The sequence below is a fragment of the Manis javanica genome, chromosome 7, assembly GCF_040802235.1.
Source record: "Manis javanica isolate MJ-LG chromosome 7, MJ_LKY, whole genome shotgun sequence".
NCBI classification, from domain to species: domain Eukaryota; kingdom Metazoa; phylum Chordata; class Mammalia; order Pholidota; family Manidae; genus Manis; species Manis javanica.
This window is the reverse complement of record NC_133162.1, coordinates 43,863,448-43,890,343: the sequence shown is the minus strand read 5'-3', so window position 1 is coordinate 43,890,343 and position 26,896 is coordinate 43,863,448. Positions and strand designations below refer to the sequence as shown.

The 26,896-nt window shown below is 54.7% G+C and overlaps 2 protein-coding genes across 2 annotated transcripts in view; both read right to left on the bottom strand.

Moving 5' to 3' along the window:
* Window positions 1–847: 847 nt before the first annotated feature.
* Window positions 848–26,792, bottom strand: SPOCK2 (SPARC (osteonectin), cwcv and kazal like domains proteoglycan 2). The gene is made up of 11 exons (XM_017658380.3): window positions 26,370–26,792; window positions 12,948–12,956; window positions 12,555–12,600; window positions 12,192–12,306; window positions 10,822–10,936; window positions 9,038–9,149; window positions 8,521–8,640; window positions 7,868–8,086; window positions 6,313–6,375; window positions 4,761–4,898; window positions 848–4,596 (listed from the first exon to the last, which is right to left on the bottom strand). Exons 1-11 carry the CDS (start codon window positions 26,556–26,558, stop codon window positions 4,460–4,462), a joined length of 1,263 nt encoding a protein of 420 aa, XP_017513869.1. The 5' UTR covers window positions 26,559–26,792; the 3' UTR covers window positions 848–4,459.
* Window positions 26,718–26,896, bottom strand: part of ASCC1 (activating signal cointegrator 1 complex subunit 1) — a 147,095-nt gene continuing 146,916 nt past the window's right edge. The window contains exon 11 of the mRNA XM_036998880.2: window positions 26,718–26,851. The gene's annotated coding sequence lies outside the window, so the exon portion shown is untranslated. The remainder of the gene's footprint in view (window positions 26,852–26,896) is intronic.

Sequence of the window (26,896 nt, the reverse complement as noted above, 5' to 3'; positions counted from 1 at the left end):
ACCCCAGGGATCTCTGTCCTATCTCCACCAACTTTCTCCTTCATCGTGTGTGCTGGGGGCAGCTCCATGGTGAGGCACATCCCTGCTCACCTTCCAGGAAGACTTCTGAGCCTCCAGGTCTGAACTTGCAGGTAGCCAAGAGAAACAATGAACCGCAGAAAACCACCCCACATGGCCTCCCACCCCCAGGATGTAGTTCCCCTTCCTCAGGATCCATTCTAGCCAAGCAGGTAGAGCCTGCCCTGGCTACGGGCTGCCAAGGGGGACAGAAGTAGACATGTATGCAGAGCTTTCACTCTTCAAAAAGTGCTCCCACAGGGTATGCGATCCTTGTGGAATGAGTTCTCTCCATCTAGCAGATGACTTGCTCGAGGTTACGGTTAACAAGTTCTAGGGCTAGAGTTGAGAGTATCAAGAAATTGAGAACAATATACTAAATGTCCAAAAGCAGGAAAATGGTTAAATTAATTACTGTACATCCATATTGTGGAATACTTTGCAATCATTGAAGTCATGCCTTCAAATAATTTTAATAACATGGGAAAGGTTCATTATAGGATAAGTTAAAAAAGCAAGGCATAGTGTTTGACCTCTACTTTGTGGTACAGATGTATTTATTGGCACATATACCAATACAGATTGCATATATACTTACAATAATACCAACTATATTTCTAAGTTCCTCCTGTTCCTCCCCTCCTCCCAGCCCTGCTGTCTCCAGGGTCTTGTGAATGAAGGTGAGTAAGAGGAGTGTGCTGGCCACCAGTCTGTGCTCTGGGACCTCATCTGTTAGTACCATTTAGTGAAAAATGACATGGAGAAGAATGATCAGAGTATTGCCATTGGGTGGTGTTTATAAAGTTTTTATTTTCTGTGTTCTTAAAAATAACATTTTATTTCCTTTATGCATGTGTGGAGTGTACTTGTTTCCTTAGGCTGAGTAATAGGCAGATAAAGACAACACGGGGCAGGGTCCCCAAGTGGAGGTGGGGCTGGGGGTGAGGGGCCGGGGACACAGGGAAAGGAAGAGGGTGGGGTGATACATGGGGACGCTTGAGTGCCCATCAATGCACACATACACGGTCTAACACTTTGTTTTTCAATTTTTTGAAAGACATCTAAAATTACTGAGAGATACGATTTCAGCACTTAAATATACAGACGGAAATCCAAGCACTTGAACACAATTCTTAACTCTAAGCTCAGTTATTGCACATAACACAGTTTAAGTAGGCTTCAGGCTATAAAGCAGCTTTGCTCTGCCTGGGACTTCCTCGAGATGTCTCCAGTCTCCCATTGCACCCCCAGTGTCTCTTCCTGTTGACCCCTGCCAGCCCACAGCCTCTTGATGGTGCCAGGTGTCAGCAGATGAGCCATACGTTCTCCCCAGGCGCTGAGGGGGAGGCTTTGGTGAAACGGAGGTGCCCGTGTCATCCCAATGGCCCCGCCCACTCAGAGGACGGAGCTCATGCAAGGCTGAGTGAACGGCCTGCCCACGCGCATCAGGCAGGCTGGCATGAGGAAGGACATGTGACCCCCGACCACAGGTGGCCACAGCCCCAGTGGGACAGGAGGAGGCGGCCACGAGGCCCCGCCACACTCTCATCCATGCCACACCTCCTTCCCCCTCGCCCTAGAGCTCTCTCTGCGCGTGGTCTCTCAAGGCACATTTGTTCTCGCCAACTCTAAGCCGCCCGACGTAGACACACCGCCTCTCCCAGCACCCCTGGCGAAGGAGGCTTGGGGTGGCCAAGGGCAGCCCCGGGGCCAAGTGAGAAACTGTGCTTTTAAAATTTGGTTGAGTTCTTTTCAACAAAGCCCTAATTCCGCTGCCTGCCTAAGCCAGTGGGACAGGACAGAGAGAGCAGAGGGACGTGGGAGGCCAGGCGGCAGACAGCTGCTCAAGGACATTAGTCTGAAATGCCGAGGAAGGTCGCCCTGCACCCGCGCCATGAGGAAACCCACCGCTTGTCCAATGGGAAGGAAGCCCTCAGCCCACTGGGAATAAGCTGCTTTGTCTGTCTAGCTTGCGGGGCCTCATTTCGGAGGGGTGTGTGAAAAGCAGTGGGGGGGCTGCAGAGACAGGGCAGGACTGGACCCTGGAGTCCCACCAGGGACTAGTTCAGCGCCTTTTGCTTTCTTTCCACAACATATTTACAAGTCATAAAAACGTGCACAACCAGAAGACCCAGAGACACAGAGACAGCACACGCACCCCAGGAGGGGAGGGCACCAGTGAGAGGAGAGGGGTGTGCCTTCCTCTCTGCCCCCTCCCCATCCCAGAAAGCCCCAGCATCAACAGGTGCCCCCAGGCCAGTTCCAGAAGTCTGAGCTGGGGCAGAAGGCAGAGACAGACAGACTCCAATCCTAGCGAGAGCAGGAAGTTTCAAGTAGCTCGGAGTGAGCAGAGAGGCTGCTCTGAGAGCAGAAGACCAACGTGAAACGGCATTTCCCTGAACTGAGCATGGAGCGCAGGGGAGACGGCAGAGTTGGGAGGACAGGAAGGGCATGGGGAGACAGGACAGCGCGACCTCATCATGGCCAGAACTGTGCTGCGGAATGCGAAGCGGTTCCTAGGGCTAACTGGAGTTTCACTGTTTCCCCCAAGCCAGGACTTGGAAGATGCTGATTACAGGGTGGAGTAAAGGGGTGGACTGGGTGAGCTTCTTCCATAATGTCTGTCAGATGCAGCAGGTGCTGCAGAAGCAGGAAGAGCCAGGGAGAGCCTCGCCCAGGGAACCTTGCCACATGGGCCCCCCACTAGCACACAGTTGCCCCTCCTGGAACCCCAGGCCTCCAGGGATGGCCTCCAGGCTCACACACAAGCGCACGCACGCACACACACACTGCGCTCACCACGCACTGAAGGGCATCAGAGGCCCAAGTCCTGGTAAGACATTCTTCACCAAAGGTGTTAAGGAATTTGCTTCAATAGGGAGAACTGGCAGGATTAGAAAAAAAATAAACAAACAAACAGAAAAAAAAAACATGGGGTAACTTCTCATTCATCCTGGCTCCCATCCGGTGAGGAGTTTGGGGGAAGAGCAAGGTGTGGAGTCAGAATCTGGTTGCCCCAGCTCTGTACCCCTCTGACTGTTCACAATTCCCGAACACTTAGAGCTTAGAGAAGTCCCTCCACTAGAGCAGCCCTAGGGGATCCTCTGTCCCCAGGGGCAGAGAGGAGTGGGGCTGGAAATGGCCCCATGGGTGCCTCGGTCTGAGGAAGAGGAATGGAGAAAGGTCGTGGTCTCTGAGCGCAGGAAAGCTGCAGCTTTCCCCCGCTCCCCCTTCACAGGGTCTCGGGGACAATGCTTCCTCTTGGTCTGGATGGGAGGCGAGCCCTGGTTAAGGAATCAGAGAGGAGGTACACACTCCCCTGGCCAAGACCCAAGCTCTCCACCTGCTACCTGGACTGGACCAGGGGACACAGCAAGGCAGGCGGGGCGGGGGCAGCACTCCACAGGCCAGGCAGAGCTAACCTACATGATTACTGCCCACTGCCTCCAAGGGAATGGCCCAGACCAGGTGCCAACCTGAGACCCACAGAAAAGGTCTGGGCTGCTCGGGGTTTGGCAGTCTGTGCTTCCACATCTCTGCTCCTTAAAGGTCTACCCAGATGTGTAAAGGCACTCTCCCTGACCAGTCAGGCCCGTCTTCATCCGACTCCACCCCAGGCAGATTGGCAAGGCCGTCCCTCCCACGCCCCCAGCTGCCATCCCCAGCTCCTTCTCAGCCACCTCCGGTCACACTGGCTTGGGTTGGGAGAATTTCTCTAGTACTGTGGGGCCCAGCAAGGGGAAAGGGCTTGCTGTGATGCATGTCCTAGCCCATCAACTCTGAGGCTGCTTGGGGGTGCCACAGCCCAATCCACCCAGCTCCAGAAGGACCCCCAGCCAGCAGATGGCTCCCTGCTCTCCCTCCCCTCTGCACTGGGGACAAGCCCACAGGCCTGAGCTTGACCCAGAAGTAGGAGGGAGGAGGGCAGTTAGGGGCAGGAGAAGGGAGGACTGGTTGGGGGGTGGGTAACAAATCAGGACATGGAATCCCAGGATGTCAAGGCGGGCCTGGATGGGGTTAGGGGACATGGCTAGCGGGCATCTCAATTTCATCAATTTTCAATATATCTGTATGTGTGTATTTTTAAACCAACAACAAATGGGAAAAAAAAAAACTACGAGGAAGCTGAAAGGGCCTTTGGGTGACTCATTCTGCCAAGAGCAGTGTGGACCAGGGACACATTTGTCAGTGCATGCCACACACACACACACACACATCCCAGCTCTACATGCCACACGCAAGCCATGCACACTTACACATCCAGCCCTCTTCACTGGAGCCAGGGTCCTTCTAACTATATTTTCCAGATCCATTCATAAGCTGCCTGCTTCCATCCAGGTCTCTGCTGGCCCGCCTCCCCCAGCTGGCAGCACCCTGGCCTCCACAGCTCCCCACGTGCCATCTACCAGATGTAGCCTCCGTCGTCCGCCTCGCCCTCCTCCTCCTCAGCCTCCTCGCCTGCTTCCTCCGGCTCCTTCTCTTCCTCATCCTCCCAGCCAACACCACTCCCAAAGTCCCCTGAGAAGCCCACGAGGTCATCTGTGAGGTGAACATGCCAAGAGGCCGTTAGGACGCTGCTGGCCACCTCCCCTTCCCACTATAGCAGGGGATCCTGCCACATGGAGCTGGCCCCCCAAAGCCCCCCTGGCGCAGCTCAGACCCCCCCATGCCATCCCAAAGCCCCTGTGTGGCCCAGCCCTTACCGCAGTCGGGGCTCCCATGCACGCGGGTGCCGGTCAGCTCCAGGCCCAGCTGGTCCGCGCACCAGCAGTCGCCGCGGCTCTGGTCACACTGCACCTTCCGGTAGTAACCGTCCTCGTCGCAGCTTGGGATGAAGACTCCTGAGTGGGGCGGGGCCCAGCAGGGTCAGAGTGGGGTCCCTGAGGTATGGGCTCTCTGGAACCTGGGGCGCCAGAGTGCAGCCAGGTACCAACCACCCAACAAGCCAGAGCTGGCACCAGAGTTCCTTCCAACTTGATGACTGTAGATGGAAAAACCTGTCTCCCTAGGTGACCTGCTTAGGCCCCCATGATGGCTCCCATCTGCTTCCGTGGTTCCCTGACTCCATGGCCCACATCTTGTAGGACAGCCAGTCTGATACCGTGCATGACACCCTCAATTCTATAGCCACCCCTCTGGCCTGGCAATGTCCAGACTTCTCTCTGCCCCTCTGGTTCTGACCTGCCTTCAGAGCCCACCCACTTCCCTTTAGGTCCCAGAACTGCTGTTCTGCTGTCCAACAGACATCTTCTGAGATCAACATTCTGGGACCCAAAGATACATACTGGGCCCACCTGGTGGACAGGTGAGATAGAAATGACAACAGCAGGCACCACAGGATGGGTGCCCTCCAAGCCCAGTGAGCATGCTTGGGGACTACAGAGAGGACTGCTTCCAGGAGGGAAGATCAGGTTTCCTGCCAGAAGTGGCCCTAATGCCGGCCCCAAACAGCCACAGGGCTCTCAGTCAGCACGGCCCTGCAAGGAGGCTGCAGAATTTGGGTATTTGGTTTCATGTGTGCTGATCTCATCAGCCCAGTCAGATGCCAGGCTGCATTCAAGGAGCTATGAGCCCCATGTGATCTGTCCCTCGGACCCATCTCCTCACCCACCATGCTCCAGCCACATGGGTCCTCTCTTCCTGTTCCCCAAGAACCTTGAGCTTTTTCCTGCCCCAGCTCTGTGCTTGGCTGGCTCATTCTCATCCCTCAGGTCTCCTCTTGAACACCAGCTTCCCAGAAAGGCCCTTGCTGACCCCCAGGCTCTTGCATCCACTTAACCTCTCTTTCAGCACCATACACACGCAAGTCACAACTCACAGTCCTGTCAGTTCGTGTGCTGTGTTTCCCCAGGGAGCCTGTGTGCTTTCTGAGACCAGGGCCGAGCCTGTCTTGCCCATCAGTTGAGCCAGCCCAGGACTCTGTATTTGCAGAACACTGGAGCATGCCCTGTGCAGGGGCCTCACTTGAGCTTTGCACCCACCTTTGCTGAACTGAACTGAATAGAGGGTACTTCTAGGAACCTTCTTTATCCCAACCTCCAGCCCCATCATGCATGGGCACAAAATTAGGGCCTAAATCATGCTTATTGAGGGGCTGGTTGGAAACCCTGCCCTACTACACTCCTATTTCCTAGGCCAAGGACTCCTCTTGGCTCAGTGTCTTTCTAATGCCCAGCAGTTGGAGCCTCTGAGCCTCAGGGGAACCCAAGGCACCACTTCCCTTCCTCCTCTTCTGAATCCAACCCAGCCCCTCACCTGGCTTCTTCTTGGCAGCCTCCTGGATCTGGATTCGCTCCAGCTCTGCCAGGCAGGGTGGCTCTGTGGAGAGAGAAGTGGTTTCTGATGGGGACTGTTCCGTGGTGCTGCTACAATTCACTGGGCTCCCCGAAGGCTTAGGAACACAGGCCAGGAGCTCTGCAATATGGGAATACCTAGGCTCTGATATGGGGCCGCCCCACAGTGGTGGTGCTGGGACACACTGATCCCTCTAAGGTCCCCAAAACTGACACAGGGGCTCTGCCAGATAAAAATACATAGGTTCCAACTGTGGGAGACCATTCCATGGCTGTGGGATGGGCTGAGGTCCCTCAAGAAGCCCAGGGTTCTTTGAGGGTGTTGAGGACCCCTAGGCTGAGTATACAGGATTCAGAAGAGAAGGTGGAACACACAGATTCCTCAGGGTGAGACGCTAGAGGGAATGTCAGCTGGAGGCCTGAAAATAACTGGAAGCCAAATCTCATTCATCTGTGACATTGAAAAGTCCCCAGCCCTTCCCAGCTAGAGGCCTGGCTGCTTGCAAAATGAGATCAGTTCCAGCCTCCTGTCCAAGAAACTGCTGTACAAAATAGATAGAATGAGCTTCAGAGGCCAGGAAAGTCAAAGTGCTGGAGTCACGCAGGGAACGGGAAAGCTGGGCACTCAGAGGCAATAAGACTGATCAAAATCCCTTACATTGGCAAAGGGATTTGTGGTTCACATGGTGCTCTGCGCCCAGACTTTTTCAGTTCATCCTCACGACAATCTCCAAGGTAAGCATTGTTACCTCCCAGTTCAGACAGAGAACTTGAGCTCGAGAGAGTCAGTGACTTGCCCAGGGTCCCAAACCCTCCTATGGTGGAATCCTAGCAGAAGCCTCAGCATCAGGATGCTGTACTGCTTCTGCCACACGACCACAGTGGGAACCGGGCAGAACGCCAGCAGCAGAGCCCCAGGGGCCTACCCCACCTCTGGGCCACACAGGTCAGCTGACCCCTCGGAATTTCAGTTTCCCCATCAATGATGGTTGCCACTTGGCCTAGATCATCTCTAAGTACATGTCCAGTTCTGGTTCAGGATATTGAAAGCTGGCAAAATGATGTCATATCTCTAAGGCTAATGATCACCTACATCATCACATATTTGGAGCAAATAAGATGAGGCAAGCCCAGAAGAAGAATCATTGAGAAGCTGATACAGCTGCAGCTTTAGGACCCCTTAGCTCCTTCTAAGGCCCTCTGAGGAGCCCTAGAAATTTTGCATTTATCATTTTTAATACCCTTTCTTTAAGAAGGCCTCCAAAGATACATAGGCTTCAAGGACCTGCAAAATCTAGATCCACCTCCGAGTCTGCCAAGGAAGGGAGTTAAAGAGCTGGCTTCCCTGCGTTCCAAGAGATGAGGCCCTGGGAGCGTGCAGGAAGCAGATGCACTAGAAAAGTTCTGGGCCTGGGGAAGGGGCCAAGAGGGAGCCACTCCAATACCCAAAGAGAGCCTGGAGTGAGGGGCAGAGCCTGCACAGGGGCTGGGGATCCTGGCAAGGGGGCCACACTCACTTTCCCTCCAGAAGCAGAAGCACCACTCAGCGGTAGAGACCCGGCCGTCCTTGTAGGTGTCGCAGGAGTTGAAGAAGGGGCGGATGCAGACCTCATACTTGTCCAGGTTGATAGCGGCCAGCTCCATCTGGTCCAGGAAAAGGTCAGCACTGGTGTCCAGCTTGGAGAACATCCAGCCGATGGAGTCCTTGCAGCTGGCCCCTAGGCTCTTATCCAGCCCTGGGGAGAAGACAAAGGTTTGGGCATGCCCAAGGCAAACTCTGCTCCATCCATCTGTCCATCCATCCATCCACCTGTCCATCAGCCCTAATCCTCATTCAGGGTCAGAGAAGCTCAGAATCTAACCAGAGGGTGAGAATGGCTGAAGTCTCATCCCTCTGCCTCTACATAGGACTGCACCTAAACTATTCAAAACCCTGTATTGAAACCCTTCTGAGAAAATAATTCCTTACCTTCTCTTGGCTACCATTTCAGATTTAAGCTCCTTCCACCCATTTTAAGAAGTGCTTCCTATTAGCTCTGGCTGAAGCTCCTATTAGGCTCTTTTAGGGGCTCAGAGTCTGGCAGGAGGGAGCACAAGGCAGGCTGCCCCAGTGCACACCTGCCTCCCCATCACCCTCCCTGCCCCCAGGCAGGGCAACCAGCTCCCATACCACCAGCGAGGCTGGCTCCACTGCTGGCCGAGCTGTTCTGCTTGGAGTTCTCATGAAGGAGCTGGAACCAGTCCCGCAGCCGATCCCCCAGGTCAGCCAGGTCCTGACCCGTGCAGGTCTCTACACTCAGCAGAACAGGGAAAGGGGGTAGAGGGTGAAGAAGGGGTGAAGTGGCAAGCATGATCTCAGCGTGGGATGCTGCCCTAAGGCCAGGGGGCTGGAGGGAAGGGAAGGAAATGAGTCTTTCTCTACCATCCTCAGCCACGTTCCTCCTCCCCCTCACTCCCTAAACACACAGAGCAGGGAGCAGGCTCCCTGCGGCTGAGAGGCCCCAAGCCCTCCTGCTCTATGTTAACGGGGTCCCCAGACCCACAGGTGCCCCAGGCCTGCCCTTTTCTGCCATTTCTCCTTTCCTGCTCTGTGAACCTCTTATCAGCCCAGAGCCCTGAAAGAGGCACCCCAGGGGGCCCTGGCAGCGAGGAGCCCCAGCCTGGCTGTGGCCGGCACTCCTCATTACCTGGCTTGCCATCAGTGGAGGTGGTGGCCTGCTCTGTGGGGCAGGGGCAGAGGCCCTCGCATCTCACCGTCAGCTGCTTGTTGCTCAGGCATGCCTGCTGCTCCAGCTTACACTGTATGAGAACAAAGGGCAGCCTGGGTGCTGGGAGGCTCACCCCACGGGTCCCCAAAGCTGGAGGGTCTGGGGGCACCCTCAGCCACACCATGTCTTCCCCATGAACAGCCTGGAGGGGCCCTCCTAGTTCCTCTGGAGGCCACGGGTACACAGGGGTAAGGAGCAGCAGGCCCAGGAATGGGGGACCCAGGGAATCAAAGGCTCCCATGACCCCACTCTGCACCAGCCTGTCCTCTCTGAAACCTTTATCCTTCCCAGGACACCTGTCTCCCATGCCCCCTGCCCCCCCACCTCCCCTGTTTAGCTGTCTGTGACCCACCCCATCTTGCCCTCACAGTCTATCCCCTCCTTACCACAGTCCCTTGGTCCCTGCATAACTGGCTGCTGGCCCCCTTCCTCAGTGGTCTTCCCATAGTCCCCTCCCACTGGCTCTACTCAGCTTTCTTGATAACAAACAGCTACCAGCTATGAGCATCTGCTAACTGCCTGGCCTTTACTAAAAAACACTGCACCCAGCTGTTTGCTAAAGCCAGCTTTAGAGAGGGGCTTATCCACTCCTTGCCCTGAAGGCATTTTCCCGCATATCTGGTTTCTCCCCATGGGATGACTGCTAATGGGAAGCATGAGAAGCGGGTTGCTGTAGCATTTTACATTATCTCACTCGGTTCCCAGCGGCTCTGTGAGGGAGGAATTTTATTTCTCCTTCTCAGCAGAGAACATGGAAGCTCAGACAGGCCCAGTGACTCGCCCAAGGCCACAGGGCTGGGATGGAAGCCAGACCTCCTGATGCCCTCTACCTCCCTGCAGGATAGTGCCCTGGCCCTCAGTCTGCAGTTTACAGCCTAAACCCCACTTAGCCCAGCCCTCTCCTCCTCCATAGCTCCACCTGCCTCCTCCAAGCAGCTTCTGCCCTCAGCCTCTTGCTTATTCTCTGCCTCGCTTCTCCCAGGGGACCTCATTCCCCTCCCCAACTTCAATCACCACCCATGGGGCTGCTCTTAAATTTCACCCCAAAAGGCTTCCTAGGCCCTAGAACCCAGCCCTGACAGTCAGTGCCCTCCAGAAACTAAGCAACTCCCAGCTCCTTGTTGCTAGTAGAAGCATTCACAATTAGCACCTGCATTTCTACAGTAAAGTTTATGAAATACTTTCACAAACATCTCATTTAATCCTCACAAAAATCCCATAAGGTGGGAATTCATTTCCCCAAGCACTGTTCCCTCCCACATGGTCATCTCCTAGAGGATTATTTCCTCCTACACCAGGATGTGCAGGGCTTGCCAGCGAACATCATCCCCTCCATGTGGAAGTCTGCCTGTGGAAAGCTCTGTCCTTCAGTCCCCAATAACTGAGCAACAGAGCTCCTTCCTCTGTAGTCCCTGGTACTTTGATGAAACCCTTACCACACCTACTTGACTTGCAGTTGCCTGCCCACCTGCCTCTTCCAGGCCCCACCCGTTATCTGCACCTGCCTGAGGTGGGGCAGGGGCCGGCCCAGGGACCAGGTGTCCCCGCTGTGGTTGGCCACATTGAACGCACAGACGGAGCACGTGTCTGGCCCCACGTCATCCCTGGGGGCCCCACAGGAGGCCCCAGCTGAGTCGTTCCTCTGCTCCCTGTGGCTTCAGGTATACCCCCACCCCACCCACCCTGGGGCTGGGGCTCCTCACCACTGAGCTGTAAGTGTGGCCATCGGAACCGCAGACAGAGGCAAGCTGGGCCATGTGACAGGGCTTGCAGATGGTGTCTTTGTTTCCCTGGAGTTTCAGGGCAGGCTGCTTGATCCTACAGGAGGAAGATGGAGGAGGCACAGGAATGGAGGCAAAAATGAGAGAGGGACAGGCTGAGGGAAGGTGCAGGAGACCAGTTCCAACTAGAAGCTGGTCCTGGTGATCTGAGGCAGAGGCAGCTGCCCCCCTGCCCCTGCCCACCCTCCTCATCATCCCAGCCAGTCCCTCCTCCAGCTCAAACGCAGAGAACCAACTGGGCTGGTACAGATACCCAGCCTCCCCTTTCCAGGGGCTACTGAGTCCAACAGGGCCTTCAGGCAGCAACTCTGGGTCCAACTGCAAGGTGCAAAAGGGAGTCACACCTCACTAATGGGGTCAGACCAAATCAGAAATTGCAAAGTGATGACCCACGGGCCCTATCTAGCCTGTAGATCCATTTTATTTGGCCACCAAGGGGTTTTGTTTTTAACTGAGTGCCTCACCAACACTTACAAAATGGAAGATTCCATATAAAAAGCTGGATTCCTGGCCTTGGTAAAATGCAAGATGTGGCAATCCTGGTCCTGCATTCCCACATAGCCATACTAGCTACAGCCTTAAATATTTTATAGTCATTGCATGTCAGAGTTGGAAGGAACCACAAACTATCTGGACCAACCTGTTTGTCTTCTGGATGTGGACACTGAGGTCCGCAAAAGAGAGGTGCCTTTCCCTGGGTCCCACACTTCAGATGATTGAACTCCTACAGTATGGTGATTTTAAAATATGTCCACAAATTCTTTGACACTCCTCCCTTCAAAAGCTGGAATCTAATTCCCCTCCTCTAGTGTGGTAGTACTTATGACTTGCTCCTAATAAACAGAAGTGACAAGAATAATAATATATGATTTCTGAGATTAGGTCATAAATGACACGTAGCTTCTTCCCTGCCCTCTCTCTCCCTTGGATGATCGGCCTTAGGGGAAGCCAGCTGCCATATTGGCAGGACATGCAAGCATCTCTATGGAGAGGACCATGCGACCAGAGCCAACAGCCACGTGGGTGAGCTCCTCCAGCCCCCGTCCAGCCTTCAGAGGAAGTGGTCCCAGGCATCATCGTGACCATGGCCTCATGACAGACCCTGAACCAGAACCATCCAAGAGAACCACTTCTGGATCCCCGACCCTCCACACATTTGTTGTTTTAAGCCACTGTTTTCAGGTAGTTTGTTCCACAGAAATAGATAATAAATAGGAGAAGATCAGTGAATCCCTTGCTCCTCAAGCAAATCCCTTCCCTGAGGAAGGCTCCCACCTCTCAAAACCCCTCACCTGTGCTCCAGCTTCTTGCGGCTGATGCACATGGCCCGCTGATAACCTTGGGGGATGCACACCTTGTGACGGCTGCACTTCACCTTCTGGCAGGGGTCCTTGGTGGTGTCCAGGGCTGCAGGGACACAGGGTCAGCACATAGGATCACTGCCAGGGAGCCCAGGAGCCTCAAGCCCCACTTCTGAGCTGCAAAGCCCTTCTCTCCAGGAGCCCTTGATAATCAGAGCTCCTCAGCTCAGAAGTCCCACCCCCATCAGGGCCTGGCTGCCTCAAGACCACCAAGGCCATGGTCAGGACTTGCCCACTGGTCTCAAGTCTTCATAGGGGTCAGTCATCTTCCCCTACCCGGGAAGGGCATGTTACCTTCATCTCCTTGTTGATTGTCCTCCCAGCTCTTGATGTAATCATCCTAGGAAAGCCAGAGGGTGGGTGAGGGAAAAGGGAAGAGCTAAAATTAATATCCTACAGCTGAGGTTCAACTCCAGGGCCGAGGGGAAGGCTGGGCCACTGCTTCCACATGCCAATTTTCATCATCCTGGTGGCTGCCCAGATGACCCCTGTCTACCCAGGCCTTGCCAGGTGCCTCCCTCAGATCTCCATCCCCCTAAACCCAGGTCCACAACCCCTTCTGGCCTCTCCATAAGCTCTTTACCCCCATCCCATGCTGGATGCTGCACAGAAGGAGGAGTTGGGGCAAAGGAGCCAAAGGAGAAGAGAGGAGAGGGCAGCTGTAGAGGGACCTTGGGGAGTACTCACCTCTACCTCCTGGGGGTCAGGAAGCAGCAGCGGGCCACAGGAAATGGAGCAGGAGCAGAGAGGGAGAAATGGGAATTTCAGCATGAGGCCCAACCCTCAGACCATGGGGTCCCAGGGCTCCCATTCTTCCACCCCAGACCCTGAAGCTGGTCCCAATGGGCCAGCCCTGGCCCCACCATGAGGACAGATATCTGAGGGCCCATACTGCCAGGGGACAGTGATTCTCACTCCCATGACCTGGATGCCCCATAAATGCATTCTCTCCCTCTGCTAAGGTCTGTCTCTTGGCAGTCCCCTCCCCAACCATGTAAGTAAGCTGGGAGGAATGGTCTCTCTTCCAAGCTGCATGGGGACTGTTTTTCACTCAAGGTCTGACTTTCCTACACAGTTAAGATGGTGCATTGAGAGGAAAGGGAAACCATGGTCCCTCCCAGTGTCAATGGCTCCCTCAGTTACCATGGTCCAGTTACTATTTGAATTTGCAAATCCTCAGATTCAGAGGATTCTGAAAAGACCCTCTTAGAACATCTGGCCCGGCCCCCTCCATGTGCAGGAGAAGCTGGAAAACCCAGAGACAGACTATGACTTGATGCTGGGTTCCTACCATGTCAGAACCCAGGTCCCCTGATGCCCAGCACAGACCTCTCTTCTAAGACCTAAGGCAGGCAGGAGACAGCTCCTCCCCTGCTCCAGCCTCACAGGCCTCCCCTGGGCCTGTGGGCCCCACAGCAGCCAGATGCAGAGCAGCCCCACCCCTCCCAGCCTGCCTCATGGACACAAAGCCCCTAGCTGATTCTGGTTTCCCTGCTTTTCAGTTGCTGAAAATGAGTAAACAGCTCCCAAGGTGCCCCTGGTGGAAGCTCCAGCAGACAGGCAGGGAGAGCACTTCTCAGGACTGGAGGCTAGCAGTGCCAAGCAGCCAGTGGCTGGCCTCCTCTGGAGGCGCTCCAGGAGCTGGGTGGGTAGAGGGGCATGAGGAGCCATGTGCAGCTGTGCCCCTCATCCTGAGTCCTGCCCACCCAATGATCAGAGCTGTGCAGGATGTGGGGCAGGGGGAGAGGCCACAGTATGGGGTGGGAGTGGGAAGGGGCGAGACCCCTGTCGGGTCTGGGGAAGAGGGCATGGGGCTCCTGCACCAGAGTGCACTCCCATGGGGGAAGCAACAAGCACAAAGGAGGGCACCCACAGGGCTTTGAAAGCCCAAAGGCTCTGGGCCCTCTGTTATCTACCATGGAAGCTGACAAGCATCAGATGAACATGCAGGGACCCAGGCCCTTATCAGCACGGTCTCCTGAGCAAAGGCTGGAAAGGGGCCAGGGCTGAGCAGGCAGCTGGCATCATACCCACATAGAGCATACTCTGGTCAGATGTTTACTGGAGGACATGTATACATGCCATGGGCACATATTCTAGAGTGTGATGTGTGCAGGTCCTCATCTCTAAGCACGTGTACATATGTACTCGTGTGTAAGCAACAGTGCATGGTGAGCGGGTACAAAACAAGGACACTTTGACACAGATCACCTGCCTGATGGTTTTTACCCAGAAACGAGGTAACAAAGCCCCCTTCTGGGAGCAGCCCCCAGCTGTCACACCTGGGGGCTGAGGACCTCCCTCAGGCTTGGCCTTCCTCTTTTTGTCTCTTCTACTGTCTGTGTACTTCTTTGTCCATTTCACTGTTCTCTCTCCTCTCTCTCTCCCTACCCCTTCACCCTGCCCACACCTCGTGCCCACACACATCCTGCAGCTAAACACACTCAGACCTTGGGCCCAGGAGCAGGCAGGAGGGAGAGCAGGAGGGTGTTCTGGGGAACCTGGCCACGTAGCCCCCAGGGCACTGCACAGACTAGCCCAGGCTCCTGGCTCAGGCACCCACCCAGTTCCACAGGGGCAGCCTGAGCCCTCTTAAGCTTCTAGTCTAGTGTCTAAGGAGACCAAATGAGGCACGATTTCCCTTGTTTGCTAAGGCTAAAGGAGGCCAGCCCAGGCGCAGCCCTTCCCCAGGAACAACTCTTGCCAGAGGGGTCCTCCCCTGGTGTGCACTCACCACAGATGAGAAATGGAGGCTGAGAGTGGCCCAGTGACTGAAGCCAGGGTCACAAGGCTGGGGCAAACATAGGGACTGGCCTCCATGAGGTTGGGATATTCCCATTTGCCCCATCCTTCCCTGGAAGGGGACTGGGCACGAGGTTATGAAGACGATAGGGGAATATGGCTGGTGTGTCACCTGCCTGCACCCACCAAGGTCTGTGTGTCCCACACCCACCTGAACCTGAACGGGAGTGGGGCGGGGGCCTGGGCCATCAGCAGGGCCCTAGTGTCACCTCACTCCCACACTCCGGGCCTGCACTGCTGCCTTAGCCTCCAACCGTGCTGCAAGCAGAAGCTGTGGGACCTAGTACAAAGTACATTCTCAAAAGTCAAGACCAAGAGTTCTGATTAAAAATGTAGGTGAAGTACTAGGGGACAGTGGGGTGGGGAAGGAGGAGTTCTAGGAAAAGGATTTTCACCATCCAGCTCCTTCCTGAGAGCCCTGCAGGGGAGCTATCTCCACAACACTCCCAATCCTGGTGAGGGGGAGAGGCCTCCCATGACTCAGCAGTCAGGGATTGAGCCCCTTCTGTGTACAAGTGCTGGGTGAGATTCTAACTATACCCTCCGTCTCCTCTGTGGTGGGCCCAGTAGAGGGATGCCTGAGTGGTTCTGGGTCCCAGGGCCCTCACCCCCAGGAGGGTGGGAGCAGCCAGCCCAGAGGGGGGGGATGCAGAGGAGAGAGGGCCCTGGAGTCACACAGAATCGCCAGGCTCCCCTTACCAGAGCACCTTGGGCAAGCCACTTGGCCTTTAGGACTCAGCACCCATCTCCTGGGACTACTCAGATTAAAAATGGCATCTGCGAGGAGTCGAGTATCCAGAAAGCACTCAACAAATAACAGTTGTTTTAGCAGGAGAGACCATGGACTTTGGGTGGAGAAAATGGTGGAGGAGCAGGAAATGGGCAGAGAGGCGACATGAGGATGTCCTGCAAGTGCAAAAGGAGAGGCAACGGCAGGGAGAGCAGAGACCAGTGGCAGTGTGAGGAGCGCTGCCCTGAGGGGCCTGGCGGAGGGGCGCTGAGGAGGCCCTGTGGGCAGCATGGGGGCAGAGCCCAGGGACACACCTGGAGGCCCTGCGGCCAGGTATGGGCTGTCCCCATCTATAAACTAAAAAAGAGGTGTTGGCAAGTGTGAATAATGCCTTTCAATGCAGTGGGGTCTATTTACGGCACCCACGTGGGCTCATTAGCAATTGTGGGAAATGGCACAATAAAGGCACCAGGGTCTTCCTGGGAAACAGAAGGCCTGCTTCTGTCCTGGCTCTGCTGCTGATTGATGGGGTCCTTTCCTGAGAAACGAGGATTTGAAGGGCCAATCTCCAGTGCTCTGGAGCGAAAGCCAGGCCAGAGGGGCCAGAGGGGAGACAGTCACAGACTGAGGTCCAAATTTCCAGGCAAAGGAAGAGCACATCTGTTTTACCTGGTTAGCCCAAGCAGCCATGACCACCCTGTACCCAGTCGTGCTTGGCACAGAGCAGGAATGTGGAAAAACTTTTGGAATGTACAAGTGCACCATAGCTTGTATTTTACGTGCTTTTAAAATAAGTCCTCTCGAAATATTTTTATACGTCCGTCTCCCTTTTGGCCCTCCCAATCCTGTGAAGCAGGCAGGACCAATAGGAGGAAACTGACGCTCAGACAGGCAGCACACGACCACGGATCAGAAGACATGAGGAGCTAGGCCAGCTTCTGGGGGGGTGGCTGTTGAGACAGGAGCAGACTGTGGCAGAAGAGGCGGAGAGGACTTTGGACCCAGAATCAGCTCCAAATGTGGCTCATTGTGCATCCTTGGGAAGTCACCTCCCCTCTCAGGATTGAGTCCTTCTCTGAGCCAAGTGGATCTCGCAATGGCTGCACATTAGAATCAGCCCACAGAGCTTTTTAAGCTGTCCATTACCCAAGCGCCACCAGAACCCACTGGAATCCCATGGGTGGGCCAGCTCTGGTAAAGCAAAGCCGGCAGCTGAGTTAGCCCACTGCGCCCGCTCTCAGGTGTAAGGTCCTTCCAGCTACGTGTCTTATGTCTAAGGCTCTTGTTTTCTCTGGTGTCTTCACCTCCAACATGGGGCCTCAGGGATGAAAAAGATCAATTGTTCTTTGTGCAGGCACCTCACACAAAGCGGATGCTCAATGCACCGGAACAGGCCGACCCACTGGAACCCAGAATCCGGAAGTCCAACTCCAGGCCTTTCCTTTGAATGGTTCATCACACCACGTTCTCCAATTTCACGAGACCAAACCAAGGACTGTCCTTATCTCCCCCACATCCGGAGCACCCCCAGGCGCCCGCCCTCCCCTTGCCATGCCCCCTGCGCTTACTCCCTCAGCCCTGGCCTCCCTTACTGCCATCTCCTCACCGGTCTCCCTGCCCCAGCCCGTCCTCCGCACTGCTGCATCTGCATGGCTCTTTCTAGAACACAAAGCTGATCATGTCTCTGCCTCTTCAAATCCATCACTGAATGTAAGGTTTGCTCTCATTTTGAGAAAAACCTTAAAAGGTGAATAGTTTAAAGGATTCATACCAACAGTAATTTCCTCTGGGGGATAGGAATACAGAGGATTTTGGTATTTTTCTGCTTTCTTCCAAGTTTCCAAGTTTTCTGCAAATGACATGTTTTACTTTTCTAATGAAAGGAATAAGCCACAGTAAGTATTACATTCAAAAGCCCTCACTGGGTCCCTGTCACTTACAGAAGAAAGCCCACTTCCCTCAATCCATTCCTGGCAACCCCAATCCCACGTCCAAACCTTGCACAGACTTCTTCTCTACCTGAACGTGTGTTTGTGTCCCAAAACTTCTGTTAAGGCAGGATCTTCCCTTACTCCACCCCATGTCATTTTCCTCCAGGCCAACTGCACCTGGTGGAAGTTTATTATTGCTCCAGTTACCCAAGGAATGGCATCGCTTCTGCCCTATTTGGATGGCCAGTTCCCTGAGGGCAGAGACCATGTAAAATTCATCTGTCTATGCCCAGCACCTAGAACATATTAAAAATACTAATAATAACAGCTAACATCTTTTCAGCTATTACTATGTGGGAGACATTGTGCTAAGTACTTGCATTCATTGGCTCATTTACTCTTCACAACAACCCTAAGAGAAAAATCACTATTATCATGCCCATTTCTCAGGTGATAAAATCAAGGTTTGGAGGGGTTAAGTGACTTACCCAGGATCACACATGTGTAGCAGAAGAGTACTGGCCCCCCCAGGACTGTGATTCTAGGATCTGTGCCCCTAACCAGGACTCAGTACTATTCCACAAACCCATAAGCTTTAGCAGATGAACAAGTCCCAGGTGGGGGTTGGGTCCAAGTGGCCCAATCCCAACCCACAGGTGGTTGCTCTCACCACCAGCTCAGCTCTGCTTCTACCCCTAGGCAGGAGTCATGCAGCCAGAGCGGAGGGATTGGTGATGGTTGGGGAAGACACCTGGGGGCCCCCCTTCTCCAGGCCCTTTCCAGAAACCCTTTCAAAAGCCCCTGGTTAGGCTAGTTTAGAGCTAACCCATCTCAGCTTTGATCTCTGTGGCTCAGCTTGGTTGCCATGGAGATGGGGCCCATTGTGCCAAGGTGGGGGAGAGATGGTAGGGAGTGCGCAGGCCTAGCCAGGCTTAGGGGGCACATGCTGGGTGTTTCCAAGCGCTGTTTACTTCCTGTCATTTTAATTAGTACCCAAATGACCCGCTCACTTCACAGCTTGAATTAACCCGATCTCTCCCAGCCTCTCCTTTGGTTGGGAAGGACGGAATGCAGCATTGAATGGAGCAAACAAAAAACAGCCCCCTGGTTTCGCAGGCTAAAAACCACCTGGGCAAAACTCCAAGTCCCTTTGGAGACTGAGTCCCCCAACGTGGAGTTGGTGCACAGGGTTCCACTTGGTCTTGCCTCTGACTGCCAGCAAAACTGTGGGCTAGAGAGTCCTGCCCTCGCTGGCCCCACTTCCCCACCTCCTGGTCCATAAAATGGGGATGACTCCCTTGCCTTCCTCCCTGAGCTGCAGAGGGATGCAGCGCCATAATGCCTGAGACAGCACTAAACTGTGAAGCTCTGTACGTTCAAAAGCCACAAAACAAGACCACTGTAGCCCACGTTCTTCGGTACACATCAGGATGGACAAGAGGTGCTTTTGAGCCTCTTGTTCACAAAGGGCCTCAAATAGAGACTTTTGACCTATCTCCAATTGAGGACCTCAGCCAGAGGCACACCAACAGGGCCAAAAGATGTTCAACAGGAGACTTCAAATAAACAACTTTTGTAACCCTGTTACCGCATTTCTCCCTTTTTTAAAAGATCAAGTATCTCTAAAAATGTTAGTGGATCAGGCCTCTATCAACTTCTGAAAGACCCTGTACCCAGCATTTTTTGCCTCATTCCTCAAGCAAGGGGGCCTCCACTGGAGTCCAGTCCACCAGAAAAGGCCCAGGAGTGGGGGGACCTGCAGCTGGGGCCTCCTTCTGCCCCTCCCATCAGCCAGGGCAGCACAGAGTGAGAGGCCCAGAAAGAAACGAGGAGGAGCCACACGTGGGGGCCACCAAGGCTCCTTCTCAGCTGGCAACTGACATCCCCATCAAACGTCCAGGCAGAAAGGCGCCTTGAGGGGGCAGTGCCTGCCCTGCAGAGGACGATGGGAACAGGAGCAGTAATTAAATATTTGCTCCTCTCTCAGAGGGAGCAGTGGAGGCTGTATCAGGCCTGGACAAACAGAAGGAGACAGGCATCTGGGAGACTCTCTGCCTCCCACCTCCACTCAGAGGAATTTCCTTTGAGAGCAAAAATATGCTTATCACTCCCACATGCCAGGAGCTCTACCTGGCCTCAGGTATGCCTGCCTCAACACCCCCTGCCCTGATTCCCCTGGGCCTGACCTCTCCGCTACTCAAGGGGCATCTCGGGACTCTCCCTCAGTCCCTGTGTTCCTGCTCCAGTGAGTCCATGAAATATGGAGAATAGGGGACAGGAGTGAGGGAGGGGCCTGGAATTGTGTTTGGAACTGCCTCAGGACCTTGGCTTTCCTTCTGGAACAAGGGTAGAGGGCAGGATTTAAAAGCCAGATCTCCAAAGAAGCCCCCAGAGACTGGAGCTGAGGAAACACAGGCACGTGCGGTGAAGGGGGGCAGTGGAGGGGATTAGGCTGAGAGCGGAGACAGGTTCTCAGGTGCCTGCCTTCGTCTGGGTCTGGTTCTCCATCTGTAAAATGCGGGGGCTCAGAGCTTGGTACTTAGTGCTGCTGAGGCTCCCTGGTCCTGCCTCCCAGGTCTTCCAGAGAGAGAGCTCTGAGAGTAGGTGGAAAGGAGTCTGAACAAGCCCGACTCTCACGTGTCCTCCAACCTGGGCAAGGGGACGAGGGATCGGGCAAGGAGCCAGAGTGGCGTCCAGGCAAAGGTGAGATACTGGCCAGACCTGACTTGTCCTTCCTGCCAGGTGCAGCCGTGACCTCCTCTCAGATGTCAGGGGAGAGAGTAAGAGGGGGCAGGATGCCCTGCTCTGGGGAGCCTGTTCTCTACCTGAGGCCTGATGGGTGATTAGACTGCTCTGTGGACATCCTGAGGCTGGGTGGGTGGACCTCTGAGCCCACAGACACAGGGGCTGAAGGACAGGGAGGCCTGAGGGACCTCCAACAACTGGAGAGCCAAGGTGCCGGGGTTCTAGTTGTGTCCCAATCCTTTGGGGTCTGGAAATAGGAAGAGATCTCCCCAAATAACCAGCGTGGCTCAGCCCAGAACCCCAGCTGTCCCTCTGCCCTCTGCTGCCTGAACCCACAAAGCTGCCACCACAAGAGGGGCTCACAGGACAGGGCAGTTGAGATGCTTTCTGGCTCTCCCATTCCACCATGCATAAGTTCATACTGAGCATCGACTGTGTGCAAACACCCTGTGTGATGCTCTGAGGACAGGGTGGTAAGGTACACAAAGCAGTCTATTCCCAGACCCTGCCCTCAGGAGCTTACCACAGGAGGAATGTGATAAACACCTGCTGAAAATACCTGCAGGAGGACTCTTCAGATACAAGCTCACAGTGTTAAGTGATGCCACAAGGTAGCAGCAACAGGGGCCAAACGAGCTTATGACCAGGAAATACTGCAGCAACCCTGAGAAGGGGCTACCCCTGTAACTAGCACTGGCTGAGCCCTCAGGGCATAGAGACTGTCCCACTTCAAGAACCATGTCAACCCACAGCCTGTAGCTGGACCTAGGCAACTGCCCACCAAGGTTAGACACAGTGGTCTAACAGTGCCTAGGCTTGGGCATGCATTTTCCCTGTTACACCTGCAAGGAAACATGTACAGAGGCAGTATGCCCTTCCCTAACCTGGTGTTGGCCCCGAGTTGACAACAGGCCCCATTTCTCAGGTTTCTTCTTCTTGGCTAATACATACCCTCTCCTGATCTGGTCACACGTACTTCCTCAGGAGCAAAAAGAAATTCCTTTCCCTAAACCCAAAGCTTGATGCCCAGCCTGTGACAGGGGTGGAGTGGTGTGGGGTGGAGTGGGCTGGCATGTCTGCAAATGAAAGGGCTGTTGACAGGCTCTAGTCCCCTCTGTGTAGTCATTGAATGTAAGGGCTCTGTAGATGATTCTGTGTGGTCTGCCCATTAAGCTCCCCCAAGGTGACACAGCTAGTTCTGTCCTCTCATGAGGAAGCTGGGCTGAGAGCTCCCCCTGGGCCCTTGGCCTTGGGACAGAACAAAGCTCTCCTCCCGCCTCCAGACAGCCTTCTGACCTTCTGGGAATGGGAGGGAGTGGCATCAGCTTTCCACCCTCTTCAGACTCCTGGAAGATGAGAGGAGCACATGACAGCCTCTCCAGGCAAAGAGTGCTCTTCTCTCCCTCTCAGCCCAAGGTGCGGAGCCCCGCTGGGTGTCCAAGAGTCCCTCACCATGCTGACACCACTCTGGGAGACGCCGGCCCCTCCCAGTGTGGGAGAGCATTTTAAACCAGGGTGGTGGAGGGGGCCAGGGAAGGACATACCCTCCCATCTCCAAACCCCAATTATGGAATCCCTCTGACCCAGTTTTGGGTTCTTCTCACACACCCACACTTATCCACAAACATCTGCGTGGTTCACCCCTACACTTGCACTGGTTTAGGTCTGTAGGGTGAGGAGAGGGGAGGGGTGGTAATAAGGGAGCCTCTTTTGGCTAAAACTTGCTACTGTCTTACTTGGTGATCACAAAAATGTGAGAATCATAAGCAGCCAGCAGGTGATACTTCCTGGGCCGGACCTCAGGATCATGGTGAAGCCCCTGGCCCATGGGAGGTGCTCAGATCTGTAGTGAATGAGTGAGTGACTGAACATACAACAACATCTTTCTCCTAGAGACTGAGGCATGGTGTGGGCTGACCCCAGCAATGATGATCCATCTGGCGGTTTTTCTCAGGGGTTGGAGTGTATTGCCTGAAATGGATGCCTTCTAGCTCTCCAACAAAATGCTTTCATGTTTATGCATTCATCTCAGTCTCCTAGCCTGAAACTGAAGCTTAGAGAGGTTATGTGATGCACCTGGCATCATGTGGCCAGCCAGTGGTGGAGACAGAACCTGAACCCAGGCCTTCCATCTCCCAGGGCAGAGCTCTCCCAGCACTCCTGACTCTCCTGGGTGGAAAGCTGCCTTGGAGTTGCTAGGCCAGGGTGTGGGGAACAGGCTGGTGGCAGGCTGCTGAAGGCACTGAGGGCTTTGGCCCACCTTCCTAGGAATGCTTCTCCTGCCCAAGGCAGCCTTGAGGCTCATAGCGCATAAGCCAGGGTAGACTTTGTTCTTCAGAGTAGACTCTTCCTGTCCATCGTCACTAAAAGTTAGGCCTAGAGGTCCCAAAAAGCAAAGCTGGATTAGATAGCCTGGATTCAAATCTCAGCTCTGCCACTTAGTAGCTATTTGACCCCTGCGTAAGTTACTTCTCTGTGCCTCTATTTCTTCAACCATAGAAGGGTTGGACTGTAAAGTAATGATAAATATCTCACAGGCTGTTGAAAGGCATGAAAGCCAATACATACCACATGTTTACTTGCAGTACTGGCAAATGTAAGCACTCCCGGCAATCAGGGATTCAGTACATATTAACTGTGTACCTCCTGGGGGCCAAGCACTGTGCTACACACTCATAAATACCATTAAAGGTTAATGGAATGGAGTAAAAAGCAGAGAAGCACCAAGAAGAAAAAGAACAGTCAGGGCTGCCCAGCCAGGCTCTCAGAACCTGCCCGGAAGAACGCTGTGCCTCCCAAGTGCCCATTTCTCTGAGGCCCTGGAGACTTTGTTTCAAAGATCTGCAGTGAAATCCCACTCAGTTCTGCAGTGAATAAATCTGCAGATGTAGCACTGGGGAACAGGGCTCTGAACAGCCCAGGCCTGCCCAGGGTAGGGCACAGCTAGATCACAACTTCCCCATCTCCTCTGACAGGAAATTCCCTCTTCCCTGGCAGCAGGGTACTGGGCAGTAGACAAAAGCTACCCAGGCACAGGATGTGAAAGCCCGGCACCCACACGATGGGAGGATAACTCTGCTGGTAAATCCTGCCTCCCCTATAATCCTAGAGCTCAAGAGAGAGAAGGCTAAGCTGAGCTACCCCCTCACCAGCTCAGACTGATTCCCTGTTGGAGCAACTGCCCAAGCGTCCTTCCTCTTCTTCACCTGCCTGGTCCGTTCAACACGATACCCTCCATCTCCCCCGCTCAATTCAGTCAACACCACTCTCTGACACATTCCCTCACCCACACTATGTATTCCTCGATCCTATTCCCCAGGAATATCCCACTCCTCTTGCTTGCCTCTCTTGTACTGAGGCAAACTAGAGGTCCTGCACCATTTTTGTGATTATGAACAAAGTTCTGGCTCAACCTGGCAATGCCTTAGAGGTTCAACAAAACTGGTACTCTCCTTTGAGGAGCTAAGGAGCATTTTTTCAAGAAAGCTAGCCTGATGAAATATATATAAAGCCCTATGCTACTGTGCCTAACAGGAGGGCCTACCACCTTTAGAGTGGAATGTGGGCCTCTACATACAGAGAAGGGGAGAGAACTGTCTGTAGTGCTGGCAGAGTCCCTGTGCAGTCTGTGCACTGCACAACTCCAGGGGACGCCATTCACACTGTGGCATCACTAGAGTTATGCAATGCAGTGGCTCCAAGCTAGCAGCCTCCTGCCTTTCTGCAGAAGCTGCCAGTGGATCCCAAGCCAGATTCTCCTGCCCAGCCTTCCTTGCCCTCCTTTTCTGCCTGACCCTCATCTCCTGCAGCCCGGGCTATGTGAAAACATCATTTTAGAGGAAATCTGCCCTCTAAAAAAAAATGATACCCAAATCAATTCATGCCTTAAATCTATCCATGAATCCTATGGGGGCAGGTCCTGCAGATTTCAAATCTGGTGCCTTTCTTCTGGTGAGCAAGGGGGAGGTAGTTGGCACCAATACAGGGAGACAGGTGGGCAGCCCTGTACCAGGAGGTCAGGTAGTCAGTCATTTATCCTCACCCACAGAGTTGGCTATGGAAGCAGGTGGAGGAAGGTGGGGGGGCATCTTTTATTTTTAAACCTTTACCATTCTGATTAAGCATTTCTTTTCCCTCTGACCTTCACTTGTGATCAACCAGCCAGCGAGTCAGAGGGAGGCCTGGACCAGTGACACATGGATTTGGGATGGACCAGCCTGAGGCTGCCCCTTCACTGCTGTGGCCAGGCTGCTTCCCAGGCAGCAGCAGGATACGGCAACCAATCTGTGCTGGGCCTGCAGGGCGGCAGTAAATGCTCGCTGGAGCTCCCGTGGCTGGACTAGTCACGGATGGGGCAAACCATCCACTCTGGGGCCCAGGCCACTCAAGTCCCAGGACTTGGCAGCCTGCAATTCCTTCTGATAAATTCTAACTGACTTTGGAGAGAAACAGTCACTTGTCTCACGGTAACAAAAAAATCCGTATCTCTGCCTCTTCCCAACATTTGACTAAATATCTTAGAAAGCATGTGTGTTTTAAACACATTTGTAAGGAAATTCTGGATGCATGTAATTTAAGAGAAGATGAAAAAGGCCATGGTGTGGTCTGTGTTGTACTAGCTGGGTCCGATGAAGGAATACGGATAAGGAGGAACAAGAACGGCAGGCGGGGTGGGGGTACTAGAAGAGGCTTATTGGGAACCAGCGGCGGAGAGCACTAGGTCTCCGGGGCCACGGATGGCTTCGCCTGCAGCATCCGGGCCCATCCTCCCCCTTACACCCCCGCCCCGACCTCCTCTGGGTCCCAGCCACGCCCTCCCCCTCCCCTCCTCACTCCTACCTCCCCCTTCTGGGAACCCGGCCTCAGAGTTTCCCCTCTGATCTACAGGTGCCGTAAACAAAGTGCTGCAGTGACACCCGTTTGTCTGCAGCCTCCTCCCCACCCCCACCCCTCAAAGTTCCGCCCATGGTTAAGCCGGGTTTGGGCGTCCTTCTGCAAAGGGCCCCCAGACCCAACTTCTGTGCTCTCCCTTCTGCTTTTCAAGTCTACCGGGCTATGGAGCCTTTACTCCGGATCGGAGCCTCTGAGCCCGGCTTCCCCATGCAAGGCTGGTCTTGGAAAATCAGCCTCCGTTCGTTGCTTGCGCTGCTCTGCATGTGTACCCCAGACTGGCTCGGGCGGCCGCCAGTATTTTCACCGCCGTCCCCCGTCCCCCATCACTGACACGCCTTTCACCATCTCGCCTATGCTGATTGCTAGGACCCCCCTCCCAGTCCTTATTCCCCACCCCAACTCAAAGCCCCGTCCCTTCCTGTCCCTCCAACCCAAGCCCACGGTGGGCACGGAAGGCACAAGCGCACGACAACGCTACCTTCCCTGCCGGCCCCACCCAGACCTGCCCCTTCTGCAGTGCCCCGTATGTGGAGCCTGCAGCATCCACCCTACTGGGGGCAGGCCTGGGGGGCCCTCTTTTTTCCCACCACCACCAAAAAAAAAGAGGGAGCAGGTCGGGGGCCCAGCCGCAGCCAGGACCCCCGCCCCTCCTGCCCTGCACCCCCTTGCACCCCGGAGCCTTCTCCGCGCTCGGCCTGCGGGAGAGACCCTGTCGCAAGCGAGCGCCCCAGAGCGACTCCTCACTCGGGGAACGCGTGGCACCGGGGGTCCCAAGCCTTCCAGCTCCGGGCCGGGGAAACGGGGAGGGGGTGCCGCGCTGTGACGGCGACTGCTGGCGGGAGCCGGGTAGATGCGTGTTGTTTACTCTTGGTGCAGTTAGCGGGCTGGGCTGCGGGAGCCTCTGGCTGCGACGTGCAGCTGCCTCTCCCGGCGCCCGGGTCTCTGCCCTGCAGCTTCCTCCCCAAACCCGCTTCTGGTCCCTCCGCCTTCACAGCCCTGCCGACTCACGTCTCGGAAGCGGTTCCAGTGCTTGATCTTGCCGCTGTACTGCGAGATGGACGACAGCCATTGCTCGTCCTCCATGAAATTGCCGGGGGTCTCGCCCTCCTTGAGCCCCTTGGCGTCACCTTCGGCCAGGGCGGCCGCGGCGAGGATTAGAAGTGGCAGCGCCAGTCGCCCGCAGCCCGGGGCGCGCATTGTGGTCTGGGTTCGACCTGGAGGTCTTGACTTCTGCAGCTTTTTAAGGTCCTTCTTCCTACCTCGCCGGTGGCGAAGCAAATGCTGTCGTCTTCCTCAGTCCTCCTGCTGCGGTCTGACTCTGCCGGCAGGCGGATAGTGGGTCGCCGCTGAAATGTGACCTGGTTAGGAGATGCACTTGTCTGAAAAAGCCCAGCGCTGGACGCGGAGGGGGAGAATCAGAGAGGCTGCGCCAGCCAGCAGGGGCCGTGTCTGTAACTGTAGCATCAGCATCACGTTTGACATCATCATACCTGGTTTTAAAAAAAAAAAAAAAAAGGAGGGGGTAGATTTCAAAG

Coding starts and splice junctions, on each gene's coding strand:
- SPOCK2 (XM_017658380.3), bottom strand. CDS start 26,558: ATGCGCGCCCCGGGCTGCGGGCGACTGGCGCTGCCACTTCTAATCCTC. Junction 8,087..8,520: donor TGGAGCCAGCCTCGCTGGTG/GTATGGGAGCTG, acceptor TCTTCTCCCCAG/GGCTGGATAAGAGCCTAGGG. Junction 4,899..6,312: donor GGCTGCCAAGAAGAAGCCAG/GTGAGGGGCTGG, acceptor CGCCCCACTCAG/GAGTCTTCATCCCAAGCTGC.